A 16,388-nucleotide genomic window follows, 5' to 3' on the forward strand; every position below is an offset into this window, starting at 1 on the left:
GAGCCCGGCGAGGCGGCCCCGGAGCTCGGAGGCGGCTCCGGCCCCGGCGGGACCCGCGCTCGGTTCTGCCCCAGCCCGGGGCTCGCTGCGGGCTGGGGCCGCTGCTCGGGCGGGCGGTGTCCGTGCCCGGCTCGGGGCTGGCACGGGATGAACCCGAACGTGCCTCAGAGCCCAAAGCGCTGCGGGCGCCGAGCGGGGGCAGAAAGCGCCGCACGCTGCCCGCTCCGGGGCCGAGGCTTCTCGGCGCTGCGCTCTCTGCCAGGAGCCGCTCCACGGGCACGGGCAGGGAGACAGAGCGGCTGTGCCGGCGCTCGGTGTCCCCGGGCTCCGAGCCGCCGGGGCACGGCATGCGGGGGACAATGGTGAACCCCCGGGGCTGCTGGTTCCTGCCCCTGGGCAAGCGCTGGCACTGGGGATGAACAGGCACTGAGGTGACCCTGAGAGTCAGGGCAAGGCACAGGGTGCAGCTGAGGAAGGACAGCCCTGTGCTGGGCTCAGAGCTGAAGCTGGCACTGCCCAGCGTGGACAAGGTCCTTTCTGCAGCCCTGCCACAGGGCATCTTGGGCATTGCTGCAGACATACGGCCGCTCATTTGAGCACATCTCACTGCGGAATTTATCGTCAGCCAGGTACACACACGGGGAATTGCCAAGGACAGGAACCCTGCAGGGAGGAGCAGAGACAGCGCTGGTTCCCAGGGGAACACCTTGTGCCCCTGTGCCCCCAGGCCCTGCCCGGCTCCCCGGCACTCACCTGGAGCTGTAGCTGCTGCCGTCCCCCCAGTGCAGGCGCTCGCCCCGTCTGCGCAGCCCGATCCAGTAATCGACGTTCCCGCGGAAGCGGAAGAGCAAATCCTGCCCAGGAGAGAGGAGTGGGAGCTGCCCCGGCCCCTCGGGGGGACCCGTGCCCGGGGCTGCCCCCGCACGCCGGGGCTCCTTCCCTGCAAGGCCCCGGCACAGGGCTGCACCCCCAGCCCTACGAGCACCCAGCCCGGCCCAGGAGCACCCCCAGGCTCCCCTCAGCCACCCCACACCGCCCGCAGCCCCTCACTCACCATGGCCTCATCCTGGAGAATGGCCAGGGAGGCCCCGAGCTCCGAGCACCGTTCCTGAGCCTGATCCCAGCTCCTGTAATCCCTTGACAAGTAGTAGCAGACCCCATTGTACCCAACCCAGCCATGGGGACAGCCCAGAACCAACTGCGGAGTCGCAGGTGTGACTGGAACCTGTGGTGCTGGAGGGGGAAGAGGAGAAGGTCTGAGGATTCCCCTCTGCAGGGAGCAGGGACCCCGCTCTGCCCCGAGGGGCTGGGCCCAGCCTGCTGCCCCTCCCTTACCTGACTGCACAGCCAAGGCCACCCCCAAAGCCAGCACCAGCACCAGGAGCAGCACAATCAGCACCGCTGTGAGCACGGGATGGGAGCTGAACCATTCACCTGGAGCAGGAAAGAGCTGCTGGCTGCCAGAACCAGACCCGGCCCTGCAATCTGCTCACCCCGTGCCCAGGGAGCACAGCAGGGACCCCTCAGCCACTGTGCCCCTCACTCAGCTGGCAGCCAGAGAGCCAAGAGCCTGGGCACAGGCAGGGACACAGCTGTGGGGACAGCCAGGGACACAGCTGTGGGGACAGGCTGCAGCAGGAGAACTGCACAGCCTTGGGGGCAGCTGGGGCTCTTGGTTCCAGCCACTGACGGGGCCCAGCAGAGCTCGAGGCCTCTTCCAGACATCGGGAAACAGCCACAAACCTGCCAGCCCTGGATTTGGAAGTGACACTGTCCTCTGCCTAGAGGCAATAGTGGGGGGCCTTGCTCACCAGGGAATATTCTGAGGTTCCTTTTCAGTACATTGCTGATTGCTCTTCCATTCTCCAGGGGCTCCTTCTGAAGCTCATCAACAGAGCAGAATTCACCCTTCTCCAGCTCACAGCCCTCATCTCTCTGCCAGGAACAAGCAGCACCTTGCTCCCGACCCATCAGGAGTGCTGACAAAGCCTCTCGGAGATCGCCTCGGGAACAGCTTTACACCCGCGGTGGTGGCACCCTGAAAGGGACACGATGCGAGGTCACTGCCGGTGCCGGCCCCGCGGGACACCGAGGCTCAGCAGGGCGGTGCCGGCTCTGGCTGCGCTGTCCCCGCTCCCCAGGGCTGCGGCAGCAGCTGCGGAGACAAGCGCAGCCTCCGGGAGCTCTGCGCTCCCCGCAGCCCCGGCCCCTGTGGCTCTGCAGCCGCTGCAGCCCAGCTCCGTGCGGGACAGGCGCTGACAGCGCCGGGCAGCTGCCGGATGCTGCCGGCCCAGGGCAGCTGCGGCTCGGAGCCCGCCTGCCCAGGGGCAGGAACCAGCAGCCCCGGGGGTTCACCATTGTCCCCCGCATGCCGTGCCCCGGCGGCTCGGAGCCCGGGGACACCGAGCGCCGGCACAGCCGCTCTGGCTCCCTGCCCGTGAACGGCGGAACCCGGCACAAGGAACTCGCCAGAACACCCCTGGCCCTCAGCGAGGCCCCTCCGCCCGCAGCGAGCCCCGAGCTGGGGCGGAACCGAGCGCGGTTCCCGCCGGGGTCGGAGCCGCCTCCGAGCTCCGGTGCCGCCTCGCCGGGCTCCGGGGCCGCCGCCTCGCCGGGCTCCGGGGCCGCCGCCGCTCCGCAGTGACACGAACACGGTGGCTGCAGCACCGACCCCTATTTATGATCTCTCAGTTTGGGGGTGGGATGGGAGTCTGACTTTTCGGCCAAGCAGTGCCGGGGAAGCCGCAATCACGGCACCGGGAGGAGTCGAGTCATAGTAACTTGGCGAGCGCTGCAGCGCGGGGGAGATTTTGGCAGCGAGACCGAGTCTGAGAAATGTGAAGAACTCTACACAGCTGGAACAGGAACAGGGCGCTGCCCGGACACATCTGTCACAGCCGGTGAAGGAGCCTGCCCGGCAAGGGACTTTGGTTGTTGTTGTTTGTAACTGGAGATGGGAGATGTGGAGGCAGGAGCTGTGCTGGTTGGAGGCCTCCTGTGCCATGGTGATCATGAAATTACAGTGTTCACCATCTTTTGTGATATCAGGAGGAACATCAATAAAATTTTTACATTAGACTTCAGGAGGGCAGACTTTGGCCTATACAGGAGACTTATTCAGGAAATTCGTTGGGAAGCAGCCCTTAAAACCAAAGGAGTTCAGGAAAGGTGGCATGCTTCAAAGCAGAGATCTTGAGGGTATAGGAACAGCCTGTCTCTGTGTGCCCAAATATGAGACAATGAGGCAAACATGCAGCCTGGATGGGCAATGAGGTTTTAAGGGAACTTAGGAATAAAAGGAGGACGTATCAGCTTTGGAAGGAGGGTCAAGACTTTGTTCTCTTTTGGATACAGGAGGGAACTTAGTAACTGCAGGTGAGCAGAAGGCAGAGATGCTCAATGCCTTCTTTGCCTCAGCCTTCAGTGGGAAGAGAGCTTGTCCTCAGCACAACTGTCCTCCTGGGCTGGTAGATGGTGTCAGGGAGCAGAATGGGCCCTGTTCTCCAGGAGGAGGCAGTCAGAGAATTGATGAGCTGATGGATGTTCAGAAATGCATGGGCCCAGATGGGATCCACCCCAGGGGATGAGGGAGCTGGCAGATGAGCTTGGGAAGCCGCTCTCCATCATTTACCAGCAGCCCTGGCTCACTGGTGAGGTTCCAGGTGGCTGGAAGCTGCCCAGTGTGACACCATTGACAGCAAGGGTGGGAAGGAGGATCCTGGGAATTACAGGCCAGTCAGCCTGGCCTCAGTACCCAGTAAGGTCATGGAGCAGTTTATATGGATTTCATCAGGCAGCACTTGCAGGATGGCCAGGGCATCAGACCCAGCCAGCAGGGCTTTAGGAGGGGCAGGGAATGTTTGACTGGCAGGGAAGATGAAATAGGAAAGCCGTATAGATATTATTGCCTGGCAAATGATTTGGAAAATACAGAAACTCTAAGTGAGATTGAAATGAGAACAAGCTTTGAGATACCAAATTTTAGTTGCTAAACAACTAGAAAACAACAGTATAGCTAGTTGAAGGCAATCCCCCCTTTTGATTGAACAATGCCCACTACCTACACACAGATCCAAGGGTCAAATGGAATGTTCTTTCACACCCTTCAAAAACGTATAGTTTATCCCACATCAGTAACCCAGCCCTGAAGCATCAGGTATCTGTAATCCATTGGCTCAGGTCTTATTCCAGCCCACTCTGAAGCCCCCTGATAAGGTGTACCTGGGGGAGCAGACAGCCTCTTGGAATCCTCTCCCTCCCCTTCTCTCTGCTCTCTTGGAATCCTCTCCCAGCCCGGAGCTTGAGCTCTCTCTCTATCTCTATCCCTATCTCAATTTCTGTCTCTTCCTCCCCCACTCCTTGGGGCCTGCCCTGACCTGCAGCTGGCAGCTCCAAGCAGGGCCCTCACACACACGCCCTTTGCAATAAACTCGATACTCCAAGACCTGACTTCAGAGATCTCTCGTCTCCATCCGTCCCAACCATGCAGGACACCAGCGCTCCCTACATTGGTGTCCTGGTTTGTAAGATAAGCTTGTATTCTATTTGCCATCTGTTGGAGGTTGGGAAGGTTTGTTATCTCTTCCAAGAACAATGGTTTGCTCCGAAGAGGTAATGGTTTGTTAATGGGCCATTGACTGACTCACTGCAGGGCTGGAAATGTAACACCATCCCATTGTGAGATGCTCCACCCAGAAGGGGAAGCCAAGCACTCTTTTTCTGTATAAAATGGTACCTTTTGGGGGACAGAGCAGCTCTCTCTCTTTGCGGGATTTCCCAGAGAAGCAGCTCCTTCGGCGGGATTCCCAGAGAAGCGGCCGGAGCGCGGTGAGGCGATGGCGGCAGAACTAGGAGGCAGCCCCAGCGCAGAGGAAGACCGGCCCAACTGCCACCAGATCTTCAGAGAAAACTATACCCTTCTAAAGATCACCACTTCAGCTGCAATTCATCAGCCACTGCAAGAGGAGCAGCTATCATTTCAACCGGACTGCTACCAACACCCCGACTCCTCAGGTTGTGGACTTTATCACTAGTTTTGTTTGTACCGATTGCATTTGCCTTTTTAAATTGTTATCTAGTTTTCTCCTAGTAAAGAATTGTTACTCCCATTCCCATATCTTTGCCTGAGAGCCTTTTAATTTAAAAATCCTGGTAATTCAGAGGGAGGGGGTTTACCTTCTCCATTGCACAGGAGGCTTTTTCCCTCCTTCACAGACCCCTGTCTTGTCAAACCAAGACAGATTTTGGCGCATCAACATGGGGCTCGAGGGCATTGAGAGGGAAAATGGATTAACAGTTCTTAAGTAATTTGTTTTTTGTTGTGTGTAGAAACATCTTAAGCATCACCATGTGGTCTAGTTTACCTTGGTTTGGGTGGCATGTGATTGTAGCTATACTTTTCCCATTTGCCGACCCTTATCTAAAAATAGGTCCTATAACTAAGGCTACTGTGTCTGTTATCAAGTTTGGCTTCTGGGTTAATTGGGTGAGGAATTCATGGATCTTTAATTTCCTCTGGAAGGCAGGTACATGGATTCATAGCTACTACACACTTACTGTATGTTTTTGGGGTTACTTTAATAACAGTACCTACTGCGAGGAAATAGCACCTGGGGAAACTTTCTCCCAAACTTTTAACCATCTTTTTGGGTCTGCTCCACCAGTTCTCAAAGGGTTAAGATCCTCTCTAAGTGCTAATGATATCATACAATGGGTGGTGTTGCTGATAGGCCTGTTATATTTAGCACTCAGAGATAAGGGAAGATTAACCTGGATAACTACCCTCACACCTACACCAGAGGCTAGGGATGCTCCTGCAGAACCTTACACTGCCCCAGAGACTCGAGATGTGCTGCTCCAGAGCCTGACCCTGCCCCACAGCCCACCTCAGAAATGAACCGCCCAGATTGGGTGAGGGTTCTGGTTAAGGAGATACGAGAGATGCTGAAGGAGTGCATTTCCCAAACTGGTGAGAAACCGGCCCTTTGCCTTGAGGAGTGACAGTCTAATAGTACAGCTGTGGAACCCACTAATGTTACAACTGTCCAGGTTCCAGCTGAACCACAAAGGCAGTCACGGTCAGCAGCAGTGGCCCCGGTAGAAACAAGGAAGTCTAAGGTGAAAGCAGAGCACCCTGCAGATAGGGACAGGAATGGAGGAACCTCACAACCCACAGGGGAGCCAGAGATTGCTATCATCACCGAGTCCCTGACGTACGAAAGTCTTCGCAATCTGCATAAAGACATTGTGCGTCGAGGGCATGAGGCTTATACTACTTGGTTACTCCGGGTTTGGGATCTTATGGGTACAGGTGTGCAGCTGGATGGTGGTGAGGCAAGGAACTTGGGACCCTTGACCCAGGACTCGGGTATAAATCAGGTTTTTGTAAGGGAACCAGGGTCCCTTTCTCTCTGGGAGCGGCTCTTAATGAGTGTCAGGGAGAGGCTTGTCCACAGGGAGAGAATGCAGGAGCACCATCATAGAATGCGCTGGAAGACCCTCGAAGAAGGGATCCAACAGCTGAGGGAAGTGGCAGTATTGGAGGTACTCTTTGGGAGGGATGGACGACACAATAATGACCCCGACAAGGTCAGGTGTACGGGACAAATGCTGTGGAGTCTAGCAAATCTTGGGCCATCTCAATACACCACCTTCATTGCAACAATCAATGCTGGCGCTCACCGAGAGACAGTGGGCTCTGTTGCCAACAAACTTAGGAATTATGAGAGTATGATTAATGGCCCAATGCAGGCTCATATCTCAGCTGTGATTAAGGAGTTTAAAGAGGAGATGAGGGAGGAGATAAGGAAGGTTAATACAGCACCCGTGAGAGTCACAGGCCCCAGAATCAGCGCCCAACAGTTCCCAGATAGAGAGAGAGGGTACACCCCAAGGGCTAATCTGTGGTTCTTCCTGCGTGACCATGGGGAAGACATGGGGAGGTGGGATGGGAAACCCACTTCTGTCCTGGCAGCACGGGTCCGTCAACTCAAGGAGGGAAACTCTAACCGGGGGAGTTCCACCAAAGTGAAGGTAGCCTCAAACTCCTGTGACCAAGCTTGTGGGTACGATCTGTCAGAGCCCCTTGAAGGGACCTCTAGTATGTATGCCCAGGAAAGGAATAATAACCAGTGTTAGAGGGGCCCTGTCTCTAGCCAGGGAGAGGCACGGGAAAACCGGATCTTCTGGACAGTGTGGATCCGATGGCCTGGCACATCAGAGCCACAAAAATATAATGCTTTAGTTGATACTGGTGCACAGTGTACTCTGATACCATCGGGACATGTGGGGGCAGAGCCTGTTTCCATTGCTGGTGTGACAGGGGGATCACAACAATTGACTCTGGTGGAAGCTGAGGTGAGCCTGACTGGGAAGGAGTGGAAGAAACATCCTATAGTGACTGGCCCAGATGCTCCGTGTATCCTAGGCATAGACTTCCTCTGGAACGGATATTACAAAGACCCAAAGGGACTCAGGTGGGCTTTTGGAATAGCCGCTGTAAAGGCAGAAGACATTAAGCAATTGAACACCTTGCCTGGACTGTCAGAAAACCCCTCTGCAGTAGGACTCCTAAGGGTGGAAGAACAACGCGTGCCAATTGCGACCTCGACAGTGCACCGCCGGCAGTATCGGACGGATCGAGATGCCGTGATCCCCATCCACAAAGTGATTCGGGAGCTGGAGAGCCAAGGGGTGGTCAGCAAAACCCACTCACCCTTCAACAGCCCCATCTGGCCTGTGCGCAAATCTGACAAAGAATGGAGATTGACTGTGGACTATCGTGGCTTAAATGAAGTGACTCCACCGCTGAGCGCTGCTGTACCAGATATGCTAGAACTCCAGTACGAGCTGGAGTCCAAGGCAGCAAAGTGGTATGCCACCATTGATATTGCTAATGCGTTTTTCTCCATTCCTCTGGCAGCAGAATGCAGGCCTCAGTTCGCTTTCACCTGGAGGGGCGTGCAGTACACCTGGAACCGACTGCCCCAGGGGTGGAAACACAGCCCCACCATCCGCCATGGACTGATCCAGGCTGCACTAGAAAAGGGTGAGGCTCCAGAACACCTGCAATACATTGATGACATCATTGTGTGGGGGAGCACAGCGGCAGAAGTGTTTGAGAAAGGTGAGAGGATCATCCAGATACTACTAGAAGCTGGCTTCGCCATCAAGAAGAGCAAAGTCAAGGGACCTGCCCGAGAGATCCAGTTCCTGGGAGTGAAATGGCAAGACGGACGGCGTCAGATTCCCACTGAGGTCATCAACAAGATCACAGCTATGTCCCCACCAACCAGCAAAAAGGAAACACAAGCTTTCCTAGGTGCCATAGGTTTCTGGAGAATGCACATTCCTGAGTATAGCCAGATTGTGTGCCCTCTTTATCTGGTAACCCGAAAGAAGAATGATTTCCACTGGGGCCCTGAGCAGCAACAAGCCTTCACCCAGATCAAGCAGGAGATCGCTCATGCTGTAGCCCTTGGCCCAGTCAGGACAGGACCAGAGGTCAAGAATGTGCTCTACTCTGCAGCCGGGAACCATGGGTTGTCCTGGAGCCTTTGGCAGAAAGTGCCTGGGGAGACTCGAGGCCGACCACTGGGATTCTGGAGCCAAAGTTACAGAGGGTCTGAAGCCAACTACACTCCCACAGAGAAGGAAATCTTGGCTGCCTATGAAGAAGTTCAAGCCGCCTCGGAGGTAATTGGCACAGAAGCACAACTCCTCCTGGCACCCCGACTACCGGTGCTGGGGTGGATGTTTAAAGGAAAGGTTCCCTCTACCCACCATGCCACTGACGCCACATGGAGCAAATGGATTGCCCTCATCACTCAGCGCGCCCGTATTGGAAACCTGAATCGCCCTGGGATTTTGGAGATAATTACGAACTGGCCAGAAGGTGAAAACTTTGGTCTCACTGATGATGAGGAGCAGGTACAAGTGACAATGGCTGAAGAAGCTCCACCATACAACCAACTACCAGCAGAGGAGACCTGCTACACTCTTTTCACTGACGGTTCCTGTCGCATTGTAGGGATGAACCGGAAGTGGAAAGCAGCCGTATGGAACCCCACACGCCAAGTTGCACAAGCTACTGAAGGAGAAGGTGGATCGAGCCAACTCGCCGAACTCAAGGCCGTTCAGCTGGCTCTGGACATTGCTGAAAGGGAGAAGTGGCCAAAGCTCTACCTTTATACTGATTTGTGGATGGTAGCCAATGCTCTGTGGGGCTGGCTGGGAAGGTGGAGGAAGGCCAACTGGCAACGTAGAGGAAAGCCAATCTGGGCTGCTGATATATGGAAAGACATTGCCTCTCGGGTGGAAAAGCTAACGGTGAAAGTCCGTCATGTAGATGCCCATGTCCCCAAAAGTTGGGCTAATGAAGAACACCGAAACAACGAGCAGGTAGATCAGGCAGCAAAAATAGAGGTGTCAAAGATAGACTTAGATTGGCACCATAAGGGGGAGTTGTTCCTGGCTCGATGGGCTCATGATGCCTCAGGTCATCAGGGCAGAGATGCCACCTACAAGTGGGCACGAGACCGAGGGGTGGATCTAACCAGGGACAGTGTTTCCCAGGTTATCCATGACTGTGAGACGTGTGCTGCCATCAAACAGGCCAAGAGAGTGAAGCCCCTATGGTATGGTGGGCGGTGGTCCAAGTACAAGTATGGGGAGGCCTGGCAGATTAACTACATCACACTGCCCCAGACACGCCAAGGCAAGCGCTACGTGCTGACCATGGTGGAAGCCACCACTGGATGGCTGGAGACTTTCCCTGTACCTCATGCCACTGCCCGGAACACCATCTTAGGCTTGGAAAAGCAAGTCCTGTGGAGACACGGCCCCCCTGAGAGAATTGAGTCTGACAACGGCACCCATTTCAAGAACAGCCTTATCAACACCTGGGCCAGAGAACATGGTATCGAATGGATCTATCATATTCCCTATCATGCTCCAGCTGCCGGCAAAGTTGAACGGTGCAACGGACTCCTTAAGACTACCCTAAAGGCACTTGGTGGGGGAACATTTAGAAACTGGGAAATTAACCTGGCAAAAGCAACCTGGATGGTCAACACCCGAGGGTCTGTCAATCGAGCTGGCCCTGCCCAGTCAGAACCCTTACACGCAGTAGATGGAGATAAGGTCCCTGTAGTACATATGAAAGGTATTTTAGGGAAAACTGTTTGGATTAATCCCACCTCAGGCAAAGACCAACCCATCCGTGGGATTGTCTTTGCTCAAGGACCTGGTTACACTTGGTGGGTAATGCAGAAAGATGGGGAGACCCACTGTGTACCACAGGGAAACTTGGTCTTAAGTGAGAACTGGGTGTAAGATTTCATTGTGTGCAGATGGAAATAGAATAAGGGGTGGATAATGTCTTGGGTTGTAAGATAAGCTTGTATTCTATTTGCCATCTGTTGGAGGTTGGGAAGGTTTGTTATCTCTTCCAAGAACAATGGTTTGCTCTGAAGAGGTAATGGTTTGTTAATGGGCCATTGACTGACTCACTGCAGGGCTGGAAATGTAACACCATCCCATTGTGAGATGCTCCACCCAGAGGGGGAAGCCAAGCACTCTTTTATTGTATAAAGTGGTACCTTTTGGGGGACAGAGCAGCTCTCCCTTTGTGGGATTTCCCAGAGAAGCAGCTCCTTCGGCAGGACTCCCGAGAGAAGCGGCTACTTCGGCGGGATTCCCAGAGAAGCGGCCGGAGCGCGGTGAGGCGATGGCGGCAGAGCTAGGAGGCAGCCCCAGCACAGAGGAAGACCGGCCCCACTGCCACCAGATCTTCAGAGAAAACTATACCCTTCTAAAGATCACCACTTCAGCTGCAATTCATCAGCCACTGCAAGAGGAGCAGCTATCATTTCAACCGGACTGCTACCAACACCCCGACTCCTCAGGTTGTGGACTTTATCACTAGTTTTGTTTGTACCGATTGCATTTGCCTTTTTAAATTGTTATCTAGTTTTCTCCTAGTAAAGAATTGTTACTCCCATTCCCATATCTTTGCCTGAGAGCCTTTTAATTTAAAAATCCTAGTAATTCGGAGGGAGGGGGTTTACCTTCTCCATTGCACAGGAGGCTTTTTCCCTCCTTCACAGACCCCTGTCTAGTCAAACCAAGACAATTGGACCAGCCTGGTCTCCTTCCCTGACCCGGTGACCTCCTGGTGGATGCAGGACAGGCTGTGGATGTGTCTGTTTGGGATTCAGCAAGGCCTTTGGCTCTGTCTCCCACAGCACACTCCTGGAAAAGCTGCAGCCCACGGCTGGGCCAGGAGCGCTCTGCGCTGGGCTCAGAACTGGCTGCATGGCCGGCCCAGAGAGTGGTGGAGAGGGTGCTGCACCCAGCTGGGGACAGGCACCAGTGGTGTCCCCCGGGGCTCTGTGCTGGACCAGCTCGGTTCCCAGCTGGGCCCATGGATTTATGAGCAGAAAAGCAGCTTAGCTTCTGTTTATTTTATTCTCTAGATCCTATTCCAGCAGCCACAAACCCATGCCTCAGTGCAGCTCCTTTAGAGACAAGGGCCCGTCTCACCAGGCGGCTGCAGCCAGGGCAGGGGCAGGGCAGGACACATCACAACACTGCCAGTGCTTGGGGCCTGTCGGCCTTTGCAGCTCAGGCAGATAAAATGAATCCAAATTGTCAGTGATTCCCACCACCTGCTATTTCTCCCCTCTTTTCCTGCATGGATCTAAAATCATGTGGTTTCCTTCCAGAGAGGTGGAAAGCCTGTACACGATGACTTCCAAGAGCCCAGGGCCATTGGGATTTCCCATTTGAGTTTATTGTGTAAGGGGCAATACACTCACTGCAGACAGAGTTGGTTGCAGGATGCACTGCAGAGACTTTTCCCCTGAACACCCAGCCCAGCGCTGGCCCTGGGGATGGACAGGCACTGAGGTGACCCTGAGAGTCCGTGCAAGGCACAGGGTGCAGCTGAGGAAGGACAGCCCTGGGCTGGGTTCAGAGCTGAAGCTGGCACTGCCCAGCGTGGACAAGGTCCTTTCTGCAGCCCTGTCACAGGGCAGCTTGGGCCTTGCTGCAGACATACGGCCGCTCATTTGGGCAATCCCTGGTCCTGAATTTATCGTCAGCCAGGTACACACACGGGGAATTGCCAAGGACAGGAACCCTGCAGGGAGGAGCAGAGACAGCGCTGGTTCCCAGGGGAACACCTTGTGCCCCTGTCCCCCCAGGCCCTGCCCGGCTCCCCGGCACTCACCTGGAGCTGTAGCTGCTGCCGTCCCCCCAGTGCAGGCGCTCGCCCCGTCTGCGCAGCCCGATCCAGTAATCGACGTTCCCGCGGAGGCGGAAGAGCAAATCCTGCCCAGGAGAGAGGAGTGGGAGCTGCCCCGGCCCCTCGGGGGGACCCGTGCCCGGGGCTGCCCCTGCACGCCGGGGCTCCTTCCCTGCAAGGCCCCGGCACAGGGCTGCACCCCCAGCCCTACGAGCACCCAGCCCGGCCCAGGAGCACCCCCAGGCTCCCCTCAGCCACCCCACACCACCCGCAGCCCCTCACTCACCATGGCCTCATCCTGGAGAATGGCCAGGGAGGCCCCGAACTCTGAGCACCGTTCCTGAGCCTGATCCCAGCTCCTGTAATCCCTTGACAAGTAGTAGCAGACCCCATTGTACCCAACCCAGCCATGGGGACAGCCCAGAACCAACTGCGGAGTCGCAGGTGTGACTGGAACCTGTGGTGCTGGAGGGGGAAGAGGAGAAGGTCTGAGGATTCCCCTCTGCAGGGAGCAGGGACCCCGCTCTGCCCCGAGGGGCTGGGCCCAGCCTGCTGCCTCTCCCTTACCTGACTGCACAGCCAAGGCCACCCCCAAAGCCAGCACCAGCACCAGGAGCAGCAGAATCAGCACTGCCGTGAGCACGGGACAGGAGCTGAACCATTCACCTGGAGCAAGAAAGAGCTGCTGGCTGCCAGAACCAGACCCGGCCCTGCAATCTGCTCACCCCGTGCCCAGGGAGCACAGCAGGGACCCCTCAGCCACTGTGCCCCTCATTCAGCTGGCAGCCAGAGAGCCAAGAGCCTGGGCACAGGCAGGGACACAGCTGTGGGGACAGCCAGGGACACAGCTGTGGGGACAGGCTGCAGCAGGAGAACTGCACAGCCTTGGGGGCAGCTGGGGCTCTTGGTTCCAGCCACTGACGGGGCCCAGCAGAGCTCGAGGCCTCTCCCAGACATCGGGAAACAGCCACACACCTGCCATTGCTGGGCCTGGGAGGTGACACTGTCCCCTGCCTAGAGGCAATAGTGGGGTACCTTGCTCACCAGGGAATATTCTAAGGTTCCTTTTCAGTACATTGTTGATTGCTCTTCCATTCTCCAGGGGCTCCTTCTGAAGCTCATTAACAGAGCAGAATTCACCCTTCTCCAGCTCACAGCCCTCATCTCTCTGCCAGGAACAAACAGCACCTTGCTCCCGACCCATCAGGAGTGCTGACAAAGCCTCTCGGAGATCGCCTCGGGAACAGCTTTACACCCGCGGTGGTGGCACCCTGAAAGGGACACGATGCGAGGTCACTGCCGGTGCCGGCCCCGCGGGACACCGAGGCTCAGCAGGGCGGTGCGGGCTCTGGCTGCGCTGTCCCCGCTCCCCAGGGCTGCGGCAGCAGCTGCGGAGACAAGCGCAGCCTCCGGGAGCTCTGCGCTCCCCGCAGCCCCGGCCCCTGTGGCTCTGCAGCCGCTGCAGCCCAGCTCCGTGCGGGACAGGCGCTGACAGCGCCGGGCAGCTGCCGGATGCTGCCGGCCCAGGGCAGCTGCGGCTCGGAGCCCGCCTGCCCAGGGGCAGGAACCAGCAGCCCCGGGGGTTCACGATTGTCCCCCGCATGCCCTGCCCCGGCGGCTCGGAGCCCGGGGACACCGAGCGCCGGCACAGCCGCTCTGGCTCCCTGCCCGTGCCCGTGGAGCGGCTCCTGGCAGAGAGCGCAGCGCCGAGAAGCCTCGGCCCCGGAGCGGGCAGCGTGCGGCGCTTTCTGCCCCCGCTCGGCGCCCGCAGCGCTTTGGGCTCTGAGGCACGTTCGGGTTCATCCCGTGCCAGCCCCGAGCCGGGCACGGACACCGCCCGCCCGAGCAGCGGCCCCAGCCCGCAGCGAGCCCCGAGCTGGGGCGGAACCGAGCGCGGGTCCCACCTGGGCTGGAGCCGCCTCCGAGCTCCGGGGCCGCCGCCTCGCCGGGCTCCGGGGCCGCCGCCTCGCCGGGCTCCGGGGCCGCCGCCTCGCCGGGCTCCGGGGCCGCCGCCTCGCCGGGCTCCGGGGCCGCCGCCTCGCCGGGCTCCGGGGCCGCCGCCTCGCCGGGCTCCGGGGCCGCCGCCGCTCCGCTCCCGGACCGACACCGCTCGGGGCCGCCGCCCCGCCATTTATAGCCTCAGCGCTGTGGGCGGGGCTTTGGCATTTTGACCAATCAGCGCGGGGAGCGCGACCGGGGGCGGGAGGGGAGGCGGGGGCAGAGCGGTCCCGTCCCGCGGTTTGATTTTTATCGCTTGTGTTGCGACGTGGTTATTGGAATGGATTTGTGCCAAAAGCAAGCGCAGCCGCGTGGGAGGAAGTTTCTTCTGGGTCTCAAAACAGTGAATTACTGCAATGATTCCTGGGCTGGGCTGCGGCACAGACAGTGCCGGGCGTCCGGCGGCGTCGGAGGTTCTCTGTCAATTTCGATCCCTTAATTATGCTTAAGGAGGGTCTCCCCTCAATGTAGTCCCGAGTAAAAAGTGAATCAAGGGGGATTTTCCCTCAATTTCGTCTCTGAAAATGAGAGGAAACAGAAATGCAGTTTCGTCTTCACAATCCCTCAACGAAGACGATTCTGCGGCCTTTGGACATCATTTCGTCTGTGAAGGTCCCTTCAAATGGAGGCTCCCACTCGATGGAATTCTTACAATGGCACGTAAAGAGGTTTCCTCTCAAAGGAAGCCCTTTCAGACCAGGGACAGCCGTGTTTGCCGTCAAATGGAACCTGAAGCTGATGAAAATGGAGCTCTTTCCCTCAATTCAAACAGTACAATAAAGGTATTCCCCTTCCATTTAAACATAAAAAACATGGGAAATTGTGATTTCCTGTCTAGGGAGGCACCCTATATAACGAAAAATGTGTGTTTTCCTTCAGCTGAGACCCTTCAAATCATAGGTGCTTGGAGATTCTCTCCAGTTCCAACAAAATTACAGAAAAGGTCTTCCCCCTCAATTTAAATCGCTTTTCTGCTCATTAGCCCCATTTTTGGGGCACTAGGGAGGGACTGGGGGCACTTCCCCCTCCTCACTGGTCACACCTGGGGCTGCTGCACCTTGCAGAGTGCTGAGGAGTTCCCTCCCAGCTCCCTGCCAGTGTCCCTCTTCCTGGCAAGCAGCGGGAGGGATGCTGAGAGCACTGGGCAGGAACTGGGAGCACTGTTCCTTCCCAGAGCTCCTGATATCCCTCCCAGTGCTGCTCCTTGTCCACTGCCGGTGCTCCCACTCTCCCTCCCAGCTCCCTCCTGGCATTCCCTGTGCTCCCAGTTCCCTCCCAGTGTTCCAGGATCTCTTCCAGTGCTCCCAGCGGCAAAGCACTGGGGGCACTGCGTGGTCTGCTCCTGAAGAGGAGTGACTTGAGCTGCTGGGAGGGAAATCCCGACTTGGGAAAAGCATTTCCTGGCCCGGGGCCCGAGTCCCGGTCCCGCAAGCGGCGGAGGGGGCTGGGCTGAGAGCGGCCGCGCCCCGGGCACGACGAGTTCGCCGCTGCCGGGTTTTTCCTCACGTCCCTCCCTTTTCCCGCAGCCTGAGCCTGTCCTTCGGCCGCGTTGGCAGAGCAGCCTCCCTCCGTCGTGCCGCAGAGCTGCCCTCGCTCCTTGCGAGGCGGGCTGGAAGATCGCCGGGCGGGCGGGGATGGCAGCGGCGGCTGCAGCCGGGAGAGCGGCGGGGCTGCCGCGGCTCCGCGCGGGGCTTCGGGCCCGGGCAGGGCTGAAGGGGACGGAGGCTGCGGAGACGCGCTTCGGGACGCCAGGCTTCTGCAGGTGGGGCTGAGGAAGCAGGAAGCTTTGCTGGTTGCTTAAATAAGGGAATTACCTTCTTTGTACAGAGGCAATACATTAGTGGTTCTGTGCTTCCTGTTTGTGCTACAAGCATTGTAGGTTTTGAGTTTAACTAAGCTTCAGAGAAGCTGAACTGGGAAGTATTATTTATAGTTGGAAATTGGTTTTGGACTTAAGACTGTACATTTTTTAGGTTTTGCTTCGAAATATAAGAATTACATTTGATTAGAGCTTTAAGGCTTTTATAAACGTCTTTGTGTTGCTGGGATATTTTGTGCTTGATTGTGTTTTTTAAAGCTTGCTTGATGTTGTGTAATAGGAGATAATATTGCTTTGTGTTTGAGTCGAGCTAGTGACGTAGGTAGA

At 57.1% G+C, this 16,388-nt stretch overlaps 1 protein-coding gene across 1 annotated transcript; it reads right to left on the reverse strand.

Moving 5' to 3' along the window:
- Positions 1 to 494: 494 nt before the first annotated feature.
- LOC144246641 (C-type lectin domain family 2 member D-like) lies at positions 495 to 1,971 on the reverse strand. The gene is made up of 5 exons (XM_077784813.1): positions 1,812 to 1,971; positions 1,336 to 1,434; positions 1,055 to 1,233; positions 754 to 854; positions 495 to 663 (listed from the first exon to the last, which is right to left on the reverse strand). Exons 1-5 carry the CDS (start codon positions 1,969 to 1,971, stop codon positions 495 to 497), a joined length of 708 nt encoding a protein of 235 aa, XP_077640939.1.
- Positions 1,972 to 16,388: the final 14,417 nt, after the last annotated feature.

Source organism: Lonchura striata, chromosome 7, assembly GCF_046129695.1.
Source record: "Lonchura striata isolate bLonStr1 chromosome 7, bLonStr1.mat, whole genome shotgun sequence".
NCBI classification, from domain to species: domain Eukaryota; kingdom Metazoa; phylum Chordata; class Aves; order Passeriformes; family Estrildidae; genus Lonchura; species Lonchura striata.